This window comes from Herpailurus yagouaroundi, unplaced genomic scaffold (assembly GCF_014898765.1).
Source record: "Herpailurus yagouaroundi ecotype Mexico unplaced genomic scaffold, PumYag 159, whole genome shotgun sequence".
In the NCBI taxonomy this organism is placed as follows: domain Eukaryota; kingdom Metazoa; phylum Chordata; class Mammalia; order Carnivora; family Felidae; genus Herpailurus; species Herpailurus yagouaroundi.
Window position 1 is genome coordinate 78,982,632 of NW_024412400.1, and position 15,829 is coordinate 78,998,460.

The following is a 15,829-nucleotide window of genomic DNA, read 5'->3' on the forward strand; positions in this document are numbered from 1 at the left end:
GGGAAATTATATAATTAGAACTATATTTAGTAGGTAGTCTTAATAATTCAGAAATGACTGGAATCATCCCTGAAACATTTGTGTTTGTGTTAAGACTCAGATGCAAAAATTACCTGTTTGCTAAAAGAATTCCCTTCCTTGGAGGAGCCAGAGACCCTGTGTAAATTCAGAGACCCCAGCGGCGAGCCTAAATTGGGTGCCTAAAGCTGATTTTGTGTGAGTTTGGTTTGGGAAGTACAATACGGTAGCTGGTTGGTATGTTTATTTGACTATGAATACTTGGCCTACCTACCACTCTATCATTTACACTGACTGAATTCTTTTGAGGCTGTATTTGTGTTTGCAACCTCTAGATTGACATTTTAGCCAAGATGCGTGAGAAAATCTCTTACCAAGAATGATTCTGATGCCTTTTAAAGTCATTAAGGGAAAGTTCTCAAAGGCTCTGCGTACCTCTAGTAGCTTCTAATGCATTCATTGTTTTGTTCATTAGCCTAGTATGTCAGAAGTATCTTGACATTTGACACTTCTGTTTTGAAACTAATGATTTATTTATTTAAGATAAGTGGGAGTTTTAAAGAAAAACAATTTGCCCTGGCAACAAAACACAAGGACAATTAATCACTAACTTTGGGAATTGAAGTGTAAACAGAAGATGAGATCATGGCTTTGCTGTTTATTCCTCTTCTCTGCAGATACTAGCCAAACTCACACCAGCCTTGTTACTGTAGAATGTACCTATCTGTACACAGTCACTTCCTTGGCCACCATGGCTTGTTTGTTATTTTGGTTATCTGAGTTTTCCAGATAGCCGAAGTTTTACCTGACCATAATCAATAATAATAACCATCATCAGCATCATCATTATTGTTATTTAGTGTAATGCTTTTTAAAGTGCTTTATACAAATCCCTGCTTTCGTAGGTGAAACATGCTAACCCTTTCTTGGTGACCCAAGGACATTATTATGAATGTGAGTCATCTTGGGGATATTGAGTTGTTTAATGTTGCATGCCCTGCATCGAACATTCCTGGACTATAATGCCTTTGCAATTCTTAGGTCTCCTTTATGTAGTGTTTTATTTTGTGTCTTTTTAAAAATCAGTTTATTAACTGAAATATGTTGTAAAATGGAAACCAGAGTGAAGGCCTAGGAAAGGCGTGAACTGGAGGACCCTATCTTGGTGACCTCTAACTCTGAGTTCTAATATTGATAATATAAGATATCCTGACCTGGCAGTTGAAGGTCCTGAGCTCTATTCCTGACTCTACCACAAACAGTCACAGGGCTGCCTCCTCTCTACTCTCAGTTATCCACCTGATAAAACAGGGGTTTGAACTAGCTGACTCTATGTTCTCTTCTAATTGTGATATACTAGTATTCTAACAAGTCGTTACACCCACACATTCAATAGGCCAACTGGAGGATGGTGAGCAGAATTTTCAAGACACCAATTGTTTTCTGCTGAAGAACTTGGTGAACTTGAACTTGTTTATGGTCTATAACCATGCCATACAAAATCAGTTAGTTAACGAGTAGTCATATGACTTGAGCATTAACACTTTCAGACTCAGCAGCTTCCTGCTTGTACTTTGGTATCCCCCAAAGTCTCTTGGATCCTATAGTGCCTGGGGCATGGACACTTTCAAGTGAAATCAACCAGGGATAACTTGGATCACGGGGAGACATAATGAGGGTCTGTGATAACAAACTCCCTCATAACTTGCAGGATAAAAGACATTTTCATGATGGCAGATATACAGTCATCATGTGCAGAGCCACACTATTCCAGACAACAGGTAAGCATGTTCTGGCTGAGGCCCATGGGAAAATCTCAGCCATCTATATCTTTAGGAACAGGGGATAGAAGGCTCTGGAAGCCTGGGAATTCAGCCTGCCGCTCGGAATAGAGTCCTGGCATATCAGGGCTGGGAGAGAAGGACCTGTAAGAGCTATTTCAATCCCCCTCCTTCTAGAGGAACCTGAGGTCCAGAGTGGGCCAGTGACTTGCTCAGGAGTAGACAGATAACCATGAGCATTTCCTGATGGCACTTTTGCTTTTGGAACTATTCTGACCCTGGAGAAAGGAACCCACCAGCCCAGAGAGTACATGACAAAAGACATAGGCACTTGGCCAAACAACTTTTCTGGCTCGAGGGCCTCTTGAAACTTTATCTTGGGGGCATGGACTGTCTCCCAGAGAGGATGTGGCTCAGTGACAGCTCCAGTCATAACCTAAACAGAAGGGTCACTGACCTTGGTTAATATTTGCAGCCCCTGCTAAGAATTGTAAAATTCTACAAAAATCATTTACCTCTGAGCACAAGCAAAAGATTGAGCCCTGGCTTCTGTTCGGACTGTCCCATTTCTAGGGTCATCATGTGAACATGATGGTGGGAAGTACCTTATCAAATGAAGACACAAAATTCATAATAATAGAGAACCATCTGGCCGGGGATCACAGACTCTTCATTTTTCTATTTCTTATTATGGCAACCATATCCTTTCAGGCTATTGTTATTTAGGGCCCCAACACATGGATGCATGTCCTCAATTTGTTTTCTTTCAACTCAATTCAAAAAATATTTATGTACCAAATTCTGTCTGGACTGTAATGTGGAGGATGCCAAAAATTACTTATTTGTTGCATGAGCTTAATGAGCAAGTCCCCTGCCTCTGGGAATGTGAAATTTAGTAGGAGAGTAAGATAAGTAACTCAAATGGGTATGTGTTCAGGAACTGTCAGGGCATAGTTATAGCAATGAAAGATAGGAAGCCCCAGGGGTTTAAAGAAGGAAACAAATTCCATCCAGCTGAGGGGAATCATAAAACATTTAGGAAGAACAGAATGTTCTTTGAACTGAGGCCTGAAAGATGAATAGGAATTAGGGAGGTAGAAATAGTAGGTAGAGTTGGGGAAAGCAGGAGGAGCTTCTAGGCTAAGGGAATAGTGAAGTCCGGGGGTATTCAGAAGCTCCACAATCCCTCCTTTCCCATCACCACCTGCCATAGGAAAGGTGTTGAGGACAGGGAGCTGGGAAGAGAGATCTAAGGAAGAGAAGCCAGGGTCTGTTTTCTATGAATTTTCAACTTAGTAGAAACAGCACAAACCTTGGCAAAACTAAGACAGGCCAGCAGATATTTTAATTAGGCAGATATTCAGGAAATGTGCTGGATTATTCTGCGGTCAATTTAGTTAATCTGGGAACGATATTCCTCAGAATCTCCCTTTCTGTATAGCTCCAGGGTACAGGGGGCCAAAAGAGAGGCATGTGTGAGTTTAGAACACAACAGTCCTTACTCTCTGAAGGCTATTTTGTGATCAGCTACGGAGAATGAACAGACATAGATGCGCCCAGTGGGTTTCCACTTGCCCTCACTCTCCTCCACTCTGCAGTCAGCGCTTCTTTCCAACTACTGGCTCTGCTGACCAACAGTGGCTCAGACCCACCACCCACTCTGAACAGCTTCCACCTCTGTGGGTGGTTCAGAGGTGTTCAGAGTCAACAGCTTCTCGCAGACCTCTCCCCGTGGGCCCCCCTTCATGGGCCTACTTTGGCTTCCGAGAAGGTCTTGGATTCTCACATTCCCCTGCAGGTGCCAACATCTCCACCCACATCCGGTTTTCAGGAGCACTGATTAGTGCCCGTGGTCCTCCGGCTCCCCAGTCCTGCTTTCACTTTCCCAGCTTCTCCTCTAGTCATGTGATTTCTGAGGCCCCAAATAGCTCTTACGTCTCATTGCTCACAGAGCAATTTCTCACTCTGCTTTCCTCACTGAACTCTGGCTGATGCAGGTGCCGGCGTCAGAAGTACGGGGCTGTAGCAAACAGGACCCTTGGCTTGGGTTTTGGGACTGGCTAGCAAGTAGAGGTTAGAAGAGCAATGAGCAAACCGCCACGGGGGGAGCTTGACAAAGACAACCTGCGTCACGTAGTGGTGAGACAATTGGTACAACCTGCCCGTGACAATGTAGATGGCAGAAAAATGTACACAGTGCACTTGTGGATCTGCTAAGGAGATCTCTGGATAGTGTTGAAAGCGTCAGTATGTGTTTCTAGCTGTGCGTGGCAAGGCGCTTCTGGAAGGAGTAGTCCTTCAGTGTGCAAGCCTTGTGACTTGCCTTGACAAAAGGCATGTGACATGTGGAGCTGGTGTGCCACTTCCAAGGGGCCCTGTGGCTCTTGCAGGCATCACGGGGCCTTGTAGCTCTTTCCCTGTGTGCCTCCATGTGAGGAAGCCCTGTCACGCCTACTGGAGAAGCAAAGGTCACACAGGCCAGAGAGGAATTATCCCAATCGAGGTCTCTCGACCAGCCAGCTGACAGCTACCACCATCTGGAAGGTCATCTTGGACCTTCCAGCTTCAGTTAAGCTTCTAAATGACTAGAGCTCCTCGAATGACCTCAGGCAAATCCAGCCAAAGACCATCCTGTGAGCCTAGCCCAGACTTCTGACCAAAGGATCTGAGCAAGTAAAATGTATGTTGTTTTAGCTACTAAGTTTTACAGTGGTTTGTTGCACAGGAATAGATATGCTATGGGGAGTAGGAAGCAATTTGGGACAAAGGGAAAGACTGACATTTATGAAGTGATACTTGGAGAATTACCATCTCATAGGTTCTTGGGGCCTTGGAAGCTACTTGGCCTGACTCCTTATCTCCCTGTCACACCCCTATCAAAAAATCATACCTCCTTCTTGAGATCAACTGCAAAGATGAGAAACTCACTACCTTCTAAGACAGATCAGGCTGTTTGGATTATCCTCCACCTACAAAGTTCTTGCTTGGCCTCCTATCTGGGAATAACACTTAGGGGAAGATATCCTAAATGTGGAAAAACCTTTTGCGACAAAGATGTTTATAGCAGTCATAATAGACTGCTAATAATAATAGAAAACTAAAAAAAAAAAAGGTAAATATCCAATTCTAGGGGAAACAGTCTAAATGAGCCTTAACTTAATAAATATTAGGCATTAATTATCACATTAATGAAGAATTTGCAATGATCTGGAAACTTTCTTAGTAGGTTATATTACGCATATTAAACATATACATGGGGGGCGCCTGGGTGGCTCAGTCGGTTAAGCGGCCGACTTCGGCTCAGGTCATGATCTCGCGGTCCGTGAGTTCGAGCCCCGCGTCGGGCTCCGTGCTGACAGCTCAGAGCCTGGAGCCTGCTTCAGATTCTGTGTCTCCCTCTCTCCGACCCTCCCCCGTTCATGCTCTGTCTCTCTGTGTCTCAAAAAATGAATAAACGTTAAAAAAAAAAAATTTAAACATATACATGGCGTAATTACCACAATGCATTATGTCGAAGAAATGCATTGAAAATAAAAAGGAGAAAGGATTAGAGCAAATGTTAACAATGGCTAGTTGAACTGCAGGTAATTTTTCTTTCTTCTGTTTCTATATTTTAAAAGTATTTTAAAAAGAAACCTGGGCCCAAAGCTACTTCCTTCTCATTCTACCAGTGGCATAAAATTGGTCAGTTTAGGTCAACAAACAGGGAACACACAAGAGCGGCAACTAACCCAGCCTGGAAGTTCAGGGTTGGTTTGCAGTCCCTCTGTCTCTTACAACCACCTGAATCTCTGGTATGGTGACTCCTCCCCACTCTGTCCCCTCCTAACGTTTTCTTCTAGCCCTTGGGTCCCAACAGGGCTGAAAAAGAGGTGAGGCTCTTTGCTTTAATTCCACACAGATAATATGGTAAGAAGTAGAACTCTGATAAAACAATCAAGAAACTCAGAATAACTAAAATTCACATATGGCGGTGCATGAATGGTTTTTGTGATCATGAAGTCCAAGGGGGAGTCAGTGGATGGGGTGTAAGTGGATGGAGGAGGGGAGACAGAAGAGTTCTTTGGTGTGGAGTTCTTGGAGACTGGGGGAAGAAATAGAAGGGGGAGACAGAGACAGATTGAGAGAGAGAAAGCGAGGTGGGGGCATATAAGAGTATAGTAAAAGCATCTCTGTTTGGGTTTGGTTTCTCAAGAAAGTGAGTTGAGTTGTGAATTGCTTTCAATTCTTAAATTTCTCTCTCTCTCTCTCTCTCTCTATATATATATATATATATACTTATATATATATATACACACATATATACATATATACACTTATATATATATACATATATATATATTGTATATATATATAGTATATATATACACATATATACATATATACACTTATATATATATATACATATATATATTGTATATATATATATATATATATAGTATATATATACTATATACTATATATAAAGTGTTTGTTTACTTAGAGAGGGTGAGAGTGAGCTCTAGCAGGGGAGGGGCAGAGAGGGGGGGGGACAGAGAATCCCAAGCAGGCTCTGTGCTGTCAGTGCAGAGCCCAATGTGGTGCTCAATCCCATGAATCATGAGATCATGACCCGAGCCGAAATCAAGAGTTGGGTGCTTAACCAATTGAGCCACCTAGACGCCACCAAAATTTTTCCTTTCTTCTTCTTCTTCTTCTTTTTTTTTAATGTAATCCCTTACTGACACTGGATCATGTGGGACCTCATCTTTATATGAGTTGCACATGAGTCTTCACCAGTTATTAGATGCTGGGAAAATCATTCAAACTCTCTGTGTTGTAGGTGAATTGTGGCCCTCCTCCCCCATAAGATATATTCAAGTCTTAACCCTTGGATTTGATTCGACCTTATCCGGAAGTAGGTCTTTGCAGATGTAGTCAAGGTAAGATGACCTCATACTGGCTTAGGGTAGACCCATGATTCAAAGACCGGTGTCCTTATACGGGGGACGTTTGTTCACAGAGACACACACAGAGTCAAGTGTGAAGGCAGAGGCCGAGATTGGAGACATTCTGCCACACACAGGGAATGCCGGGGATTGCAGTCAACCACCAAAAAGCCAGAAGGGGCAAGGAAGGATTCTTCCCTAGAGCGTTCAGAGGAAGAGTGGCTTTGTTAACACCTTGATTTCAGACTTGAAGCTTCTAGAGCTGTGAGACAATACATTCCTGTTATAAGCCACCTAGTTTGTGGTGCTTTGTGATGGCAGCCCTAGGAAACGGCTACGCTCCGTATACAGGTTTTCTCATCTGGGAAATGGTGACAGCGATAGCGTTAATATCACAGGACTGTTGTGAAAGTGACATGAGTTCATATGCGTAGAACACTTAGAAGGGCACCTGGAATCTAGTCAGCTCTCAGGACGTCAGTGAGAAGAACAAGACTGCCGAAATCCGGTCATCCAAGATGACCCCCTTCTGCACTCCCTGCTGGGTGGGCAGGGGTAATTTCACTGTTTGAAGAAGAGGGAGAGACTGGAACTCTCCCCGTATCCCCTCTGGTTTCCAATTTCACACCTTCATTCCTGATCTCACTGAAGCCATCAGCACAGACTTCTCATCCTGTGAGGACCCCAGAGCCCAGGCCGATGGAGAGGGAGGGGCACCTTGAGACCCCTCACAGCCCGGACACTTCATGTGGCAGGTGGCATCTATCTTAAGTTCCTTTGGTCCTCTGCACTGGAGGCGTCTCCTGGCAATCCCGGGAGGTGAGTGACAGACAGAGGATATTACACTGATTTCACAGAGGAATGTGAGGGAGCTCTCAAAGTTTCCATCCCGCAAGGGAATATAAGTCCAGGAATCTCTTCACTTCCCTGTGTTTCAAAGGACTGTTCTATTCCATGGGGGAAGGGAAGGGGAATAAATAGTTTCAAACAGAGAGGGAGGGAGTCAACCCACAAAAGACTCTTAAATACAGAGAACAAACTGAGGGTGGATGGGGGGTGGGGAGAGGGAAAATGGCTGATGGGCATTGAGGAGGTCACTTGTTGGGATGAGCATTGGGTGTTGTATGTAAGCGATGAACCACGGAAATCTACCCCAAAGACCAAGAGCACACTTTACACACTGTATGGTAGCCAATTTGATGATAAATTATATTTAAAAAACAACAAGAAAAACAAAAAACAAAGGATTGCTCTAGATGTGGGAATTGAGGTCGGGGATTCACTTGCAGCCCTGGGCTAGGACTTCTGACTCGCAAGAGAGTGCTCTGTGCTCCTGAAGCCACCCTCTCAGTAAGTCTATCACCTCCAGGGACCAGGCCAGGGCTCGACAGCTCAATCTTCTACTTTACACACTTGCCCAGATTTCAGCTAAAGATCACGAGAAGGAGCAAATTACAGGTACTGGATTCCAGACAAGAACATGGGACTAGAGAAGAAAGGAGGTGTGTGTGTCCGTATGAGTGCATTTTGTGTATTGCATTCTGGAAGCTCTTGAAAGCCATGGAAGTAAAATAGCACAGCTGGTGGGTCTAAGGCTCAAGTTGGCCTTGCCCCAGAGGGGCTGGAGGTTGATGCTTGGGTTTCAGCCAAGTCATTTGGCCATAAGGTAATAATAATAATAATAATAATAATAATAATAATAATAATAGCACTGGTAACAGTCATTTCCCTCCTCTGTGTGGAACTTTCCAGCTGACAGGTATTTTCACCTTCTTTATTATATTTGCTTCTGCTGGCTCTCTTGCAAGGAATGCACTTCAGGCACACATTGTGATTCTGAGCCCAGAGAGGTGACATGAGTCCCCAAGGGAACACAGCCTAGGAGTAGCAGACCTGAGACAAAATCCTGATATCCTGACTTCCAGCCCTGGTCCAGTCACTGGAATCAGAGAACCACAGAAGGTCAGAGATAGAAAGGATATGAAAGGCTACCAAGTTTATCTCTTCTCTTTCTTACGTGGGGAAAGTGAGGCTCAGGGACACGGAGTAACCCCTTCAAAGCCACATGGCCTGGTAACGGCAGGGGTGTGTCCCATAGTCCCAGTACGGTGTTCTTACTTATGTGTTCATCACAGTAAAAAGCTCCTAACAGAGCTGGGTAAGCCCCTAAGAGGGTATTGTGTCCATGGAAATGGTAGGCACCATTAACGGCGTGGGGGCCTGAGCCATGGCTGGCGGGTCCTCGGAGTCCAAGACTCCCACTGCTCCCGGGAAGGATTGCCCTTTTGCAAGAAGGGCTCTGGACAGAAAAGGGGATGGTCTCCAGGCAGCAGGAGCATGGGGAGAAAAAGAGGGCTGGCAGGGAGGGGCTCTAAGAGCCTGGGAAGCGGGGCGTCCCGCAGGTGGGAAACTGGCAATGCCCACTGTCCCAGCAGGAGCGGGGTAGAGAGGGGGTAGGCGGGAGAGTCTGGGAACTGGGGCTGGGCAGGAGGGCCAGGAAGGATTCACTCTCTCCAGCTTGTGAAAGACTCCCCACCCCGTGCCTTCTGGAACTTCAGAGCCAGGCTCATTCACATGCAAATCCCCTCAGAGACAAGGGGTGGGGGTGGGGTGGGGGGGGGCTGGGCCTCAAACTGTTTGGAGCCCGAAAACAGTCCAAGGGCAAGAAAACACAGCAGGGTTGTGTTCTGCAGCAGAGGCAGCCTGGCTCAAGGTATGTCACAGTCAGGCTGGGGGTGTAAGCCGTGATTGAGTAAGGGCTGAGGGCAGCGAAGGGGCCTGCCACAGGCCAGGGTCCCCAGGCAGAGTTCCCAGGAATGTGTGAGCTGGCATATTCTTCTGCTCCTGCCAAGGACCCTGTCCAGCCCCGGGCCCTCATGAACATCCTCAGATCTTCACGGGAAAACTCCTGCAGAGCACAGGAACAAGGACCAAAGGACCTGGGTGCCCGCCCTGCCTCTCATGGCATGTGTCACCCTAACCTCCCCAGACAGTAGGGTGGCAGAGCTGGCTGCCACCAGTTTATAAGTGCAAAGGGTCAACTTTTTGGAGATTTTGCAGCCGGTTGTTAAAACACAGCCATCGTTAACAATTCCGTTTCGGAAAGTTGCAATTAATTAAATTCTATTGGAGACAACTTATACAGAAGGTCATCACCTCCCATTGTCAGTATTTAACCGGTTACCTATGCCCTGGAGGTAATGAGTGTCTAGGGTACCTGAATGGTGAACGGTGTGTGAATTCTGAGCATCTCTTCTCCCCGCCCTCCCCGCCTACCCCCAAGTCCAGAGCCACTTGTTAATCATTGACAAGCACACCTCTGTCATCAGGCCTCAGTGTTCACAAGCATCTAAGGTGGGGGCAGGATGTTAATAGTGTCCTCTAGGAGTTGAGAGGTCATGAAACACTGGCATGAAAACAGCTTGTAAAGTCTGTCATTGCTGTGGGCGCTGAGCAGGGACCCTATTTCCCAGCCGCCTGGTGATCTGGCCGTCCTTCCCGGCTCCCTTCCTGCACCTGTCTGTCTCCATTTCTCATCCCTGTACCTCCTGCTCCGGTCACACTGCTTTCCTTGCTGTTCTTTAGACAGACTGGCCACGTGCCCCCTTCAGGGTCTGCGCCCTGGCTGTTCCCTCTGGGTGGAAGGCTTTTCCCCAGCAAGCCACATGGCTAACTTCCTCAACTTCTCCAAGGCTTTGCTCAAGGGTCACCCTGTCGATGAGGACTACCCTGACCGACGTGTTTATTTATTTTAATTTTGTATTTTTACAAAGTGTGTATTTATTTATTTTTGAGAGAGAGAGTGTGTGTGTGAGCGAGTGGGGGAGGGGCAGGGAGAGAGGGGGACAGAGATCCCAAGCAGGCTCTACGCGGTGAACCCGACACGGGGCTCGAACTCACGAACCATGAGATCATGACCTGAGCCGAAATCCACAGTGATACTTAACCAACTGAGCCGCCCAGGCGCCCCCTGACCAACGTGTTTAAATCACAACCCTTGCCCTGCCTCACCGTGACCCCTCTTTATCCTGCTGCATTGCGTGTCTCTGCCTATCGCCTTACTACGCCCTGTATAATTTATCTATGGATTATGTTTGGTGTGTCTTATCTGTCTCCCCCAGGGCAATATAAGCACCCTGCGGGCAGGGATTCCTGTAGGTTTTAATTATTGCTGTACCCCAAGCTCTAGTAACTAGTTTTCCCTCTTTGAGCACACCAAAGTAGATTCAAACTCTGCTGTTCACCGAGGTGGGGCAGAGATCGGTCTGCGCACACACAGGCATGCAGATTCGTGCACCAGGTGCCCCGGCACCCCAGAGCACCCCCGCTTCACACCCATCTGAGTGTGCCTGTGTGCCCTGCTCCGGCATCGGGACCTTCCTTCTGTTTTCCATCCCCCAGAGCCTACGCTGTTTGCCCTTCCTGCATAAAATGAGCATTTGTCACACTTTTCTGAAGCTCATTTCCACTTCCTGGGTTCTGTGTCCCTAGCATTAGAACCCACTATCTCAGGAGTGGAAGAATACCCCCAGGGACTACAACCGAGATTCATGAGAAACATCTCCCCTCCTCTCGTTTCCTTCAGAGGCCAAGGCCGCCTGTCCACTCCCAGAGAATTAGCAGAGCTGCTGCGGTAGCTGGGGTCAGCCACAGCCTGAAGGTCGAGGGCATGTTCTGAGTAAACACAGAGCACTGCACAGAAATTAGGAGCCCGGGGGTCAGGGGATTCGGGCTTGGAGCAGGGCCATGGGAGGGACTTATCTCGCCATTCCACAGCAGGATGCAGACTGACCCTATGAGGCCTGGAGAAGGGAGCACTGGACTGAGAGCTGTAGGCCGTCAGAACTGGGAGGGCTTGGAGACGCCCACAAGTCCTCTTCCCTCACTGGGCAGATGGGGAAACTGAGGCCCAGAGCAGGGATCTCACTCGTCCAGCATCTCAGCAGGAGTCAGTGGCTGCCTTCTAGGCCACAGCCCTTTCCTTATACTCACTAATGGGACACATAGGCCTTTCCCTGCTCTGCCTGAGACCGTGCTCGCTGCTGGAAACAAACCTAGACGTGGGCCCTAATGTGCCAGTGCTGACGGTCTAGTGAAACGACCTGGAGTTCACTGTTAGGGCTTGTGTACCACACGCAGATAAATCAAGCCCTCATCCCTCACAGCTCAGTCTCCATTTCCTGATAGTTTTGTAAAATAGATGTCGTCTCCAAGTGAGGATAAGAGAGAAAGTTCTTTAACAGATTCTAGACAATATGAGGACCCTCAAAGTCCTTCTGTTTTACCAAATTTTACTAAATTACCCTGACGGGCAGGGTTGCCTTAGGAGTAATACATAGCCAGGAAGCATACCAAAAGGTCTCTTCTAGGACAAAGCCTGTTCTAACAGAATGACTAAATGGAGAGACAAAATTATGACTTGGGGGTAAGCAGACCAGGGCCTGAGAAACTGGCTTTCTGCAAAGACTGGACAAGTCCACCTGGGTTCTTTGCAGGATTTCTTTTTCTGTAAAGTAGGTGTAATGATCCCCGCTCTTCCCCCAAGAATCAAATGCGGCAATACACGGGGAACAAATGTGTGTTACTGAAAGGTAACTGAAAGGTAACACACAAATGTGTGTGACTGAAAGGTAAACGCACAGGAGAAATGACCTCTCGCATCTGACCAGTCCTTTCGAAATATTTCCCCATAAGTTGCCTGAAGAAACCGAGGGGCACGAGCAAGGTCATGGGTAGCCAGTTAGTGGTACGGGCAGAGTGGATGAGAAACGCGATGCTCATGCAGCACCTGGTGATTCCAGCAGGCACTTTATTATGCACACGGTTGCCATCGTTACCCCTATGACAACATTACTGAGTGAATTCCATACGTGTTGGACAGATGTCATTAAAAATTCTGCCGCGTTTGGCATTTTCGATAAGCCCATGAGGTAGGCATTATATTATCCCCCATTTTGCAGTAAGAGGTGGGTAGAGGCAGGACTCCCTGCCCCGGGGGGGCCCCCGCCCCCACCCCCGCCGTCTGACTGGCTCTAAAGCCTGATCTCGGAACCACTGAGCATGCTTGCCCCTTGCGCTATGAATTCTACTTCCAGCCAACATTTCGTTTAAACCCTCCCACCACCTTCCAGGAAGGTACCATGTCATGATAAACTTCTTTTGGTTGTTGTTGTACTAGCGATAAAACCAGTGCCTAGGGAGATCGAGAAGCTTAGGGAGTTGGGCTGTGAATTCCTATTTATTGTTATTTAGTATTATTCCTATTCCCCAGCCTTTCCTGAACACCCGGAAATGACTGCTCCCCGACTTGTATACTGCCTCACCCCCTTTGTGTTACCTGCACAGCTTTGATGTATTAATTAGATATTTGTCTCGTGACACGCTAGGAAACTGCCGATTCCTGGAGGGCAGATACATGCGCCCTGTCTTTGCACAGGTGCAGTGTCCTGCTTACAGTAGGTTTTCAATGGGATTCTTGGACTGTATTCCATAGGCCATGGGGAGTCACTGAAAGATTAGAGAGTGTCACAGTCAAAGAGGTGTTTTAAGAAGATCTCTCAAAGAGGCGTCTGGGTGGCTCAGTCAGTTGAGCGTCCAGCTTCGGCTCGGGTCACGATCTCCTGGTTTGTGAGTTCGAGCCCTGTGTCAGGCTCTGTGCGGACAGCTCGGAGCCCGGAGCCTGCTTCAGATTCTGGGTCTCCCTCTCTCTCTGCCCCTCCCCCACTCACACTCTGTCTCTGTCTCTCTCAAAAACAAATAAACACTAAACAAATTGTTTTAAAAAAAGATACCTCTGGACACAGGCAGAGGGTGGACTGGATGGGGAAAGACTGACAGCTGGTAGACGTTTAGGAAGCAATTGCAGTAGACGTGGTGAGAGGAATAAGAATTGGAATGGAGGTGCCAACAGTGGGAAGAACTGAGGAAAGGCCGAGCGCGTCGAGGACAGAGGGTTAACAGGAGAACACTGGTGAGACGTCACAGGAGCATCTGGCAGATGCCAACTGAGCTATATGTACTCAGTGAGAAAGAGAGAGAGAATAGAAACCAAATGTAGGTTGTTATTGTCTCTTTTTCCAGTGAACAGATGTTGCGAAGTGAACTTGAAGATAGGGTGTGTGACTTTGGTGTTCCCTTGGGGGTTCTGGTTTCTCAGGACCTTTTTCAGTGACCGTGGCTCCGGGGACCTTCTCTAGGCACAAGTCACCACTTCATCTGATGCCCAACCAAAGGACCTAATTTGCTGTATTCCTGGGACAAAAGGTTCTTCTGTGCTCTATTGTACTGAAGAGACCAAATAGGATTGACTAGAGACAATGTTGGCCTTCATGGCACTTACTTACATTTACAATATGTTAAAAACCTAAGCACCCACCCAGTGGGACTTCACTGTTAATTTTTTTTTTTTTAACGTTTATTTATTTTTGAGACAGAGAGAGACAGAGCATGAACACGGGAGGGTCAGAGAGAGGGAGACACAGAATCTGAAACAGGCTCCATGCTCTGAGCTGTCAGCACAGAGCCCGACGCGGGGCTCGAACTCACGGACCGCGAGATCATGACCTGAGCCGAAGTCGGACGCTTAACCGACTGAGCCACCCAGGCCCCAATTTTTTTTTTTTTAAAGAAGAAAAGACTGAGAGTCTTGAGATAAAAATTCTCAGTGTGGCCCTGGCCAATGAATGGCCCCTTCCCTAGGCTTCGGTCATGCTGGTCTGGTCGTGGAGTTGAACCATGATTTCTGAGGTCTTAGATGCATAGAATATCCGGGCCGGGGTGGCTTTGGAGACTGTCTGTTTCAACTTCCCTTGTATGAGAGAAGAGGAAGTTGAATCCCCTCTAGAAATACTCACTTGCCCAAGGCTAGTGAGTGGAGAATGACCCCAAGAGTCCAACCCTTCTGACTCCACCACAGCCAGCGTCCGTGCTGTGTCCCGTGCCTGCAGTGCTAACCAGCTGTGACTCATCTGCCTCATCTGTGCACTGCAGGAATCCACACATTGCAGCCACATTCCAAGGAAGCAGATGCTGTCGTGCAGATGTGCACACGCCTCGAAGACCAAGGACTGCGGGAAATCAGGCCAGAGAGGAATTTTCATAAAATGAGAGCATCCGGACCACAGCCTTGGGGTCCTGCTCTTCTTCAAGCCTCTGAACTATGGAGTCAGCAGTTCCATTATTGTTACCCTGATGGGCCTGGGTGGGAAGGACAGTCTGTGTCTGTGAGTTTAGGCTGGGCCAGCAAGGGTCCCTGTGAGCTCGAGGGTGCTTTAAATCTACTCCTAGGCCTGCCAGGGGAATTCAGTCACAGAGTGTAAAAGCCTCAAAATAGGGGATAATGTCCCACCAAAGGGACATCAGGGATATTTAAAGTTGCTTGGGAAAGGACAGTGGTGGCATGGCGTGTTTACAAGTTTTCTCTAAATGACATCCCCTGCGGACGGTAGGCTCTCATTGGAATGCTTATGGCCACAGAACTTGGAGAAGTGGATGTTGTAACATATTATTACCATTTTCTGGCATTATCCTAACTAGGACAGTGAGGGTTTGGTGGGGTCATCTGGAAAGTCCTGGTGAGGAGCATTAGGGTTAGAGTCTAGGAATTTAAGAGACTTTAGGGATCATCTCATGTCACCCCATCGTGGAACAGATGAGAAAATAGAACTTTGGAGAGGAATGTTGACTTACCCAGGAGTGACATGGCATGTTCCTGCTTTATTCAGATGGAAGGGAAGGAGCTTCCCTCTCATTCATAGCCAGGAAAGGCACCTTTTCTGGAGGGCAGAGGGAGGGGGGCAGTTAGAAGTGAATGGATTTCAACTGTATGTGGAAGGCTTCTGGGTTTGGAAGTTCAGAGGCCAGAGTACTAGCCTTGTGCCAGAATTTGGAGCTCCCAGGCTCCTCTTCTGTCCGGTGGGGACTAAAGCAGTATTCAAGCCATAAATGCTGACCTTCAGGGTGCCCCAGGAGGATGAGTGAGCTTCAGAGCCACCTTCCACCCGCCGGCCACTCTTCTGTTTTCTCTATCGCGCCTCCCAGAAATTTGTTAGACGAAAACTTTCACGGGGCGGAAATGTTTGAAAAACAATAATAACAACAACA

The 15,829-nt window shown here is 47.1% G+C and overlaps 1 protein-coding gene across 7 annotated transcripts in view; it reads right to left on the reverse strand.

Annotated features, from left to right (window-relative positions):
* MASP1 (MBL associated serine protease 1) overlaps window positions 1-15,829 on the reverse strand; it is a 61,055-nt gene that overhangs the window by 34,944 nt on the left and 10,282 nt on the right. Inside the window, exon 2 of one of the 7 annotated variants that reach the window (XM_040481061.1) lies at window positions 15,416-15,501. The exons of 5 other annotated variants lie outside the window; for them this stretch is intronic. In XM_040481061.1, the coding sequence (XP_040336995.1) occupies window positions 15,416-15,433 (18 nt within the window). In that variant the 5' untranslated portion in view covers window positions 15,434-15,501. Of the gene's footprint in view, window positions 1-3,554; window positions 3,651-15,415; window positions 15,502-15,829 lie in introns of those variants that run through there. One more of the 7 variants, XM_040481064.1, reaches the window with a different exon arrangement.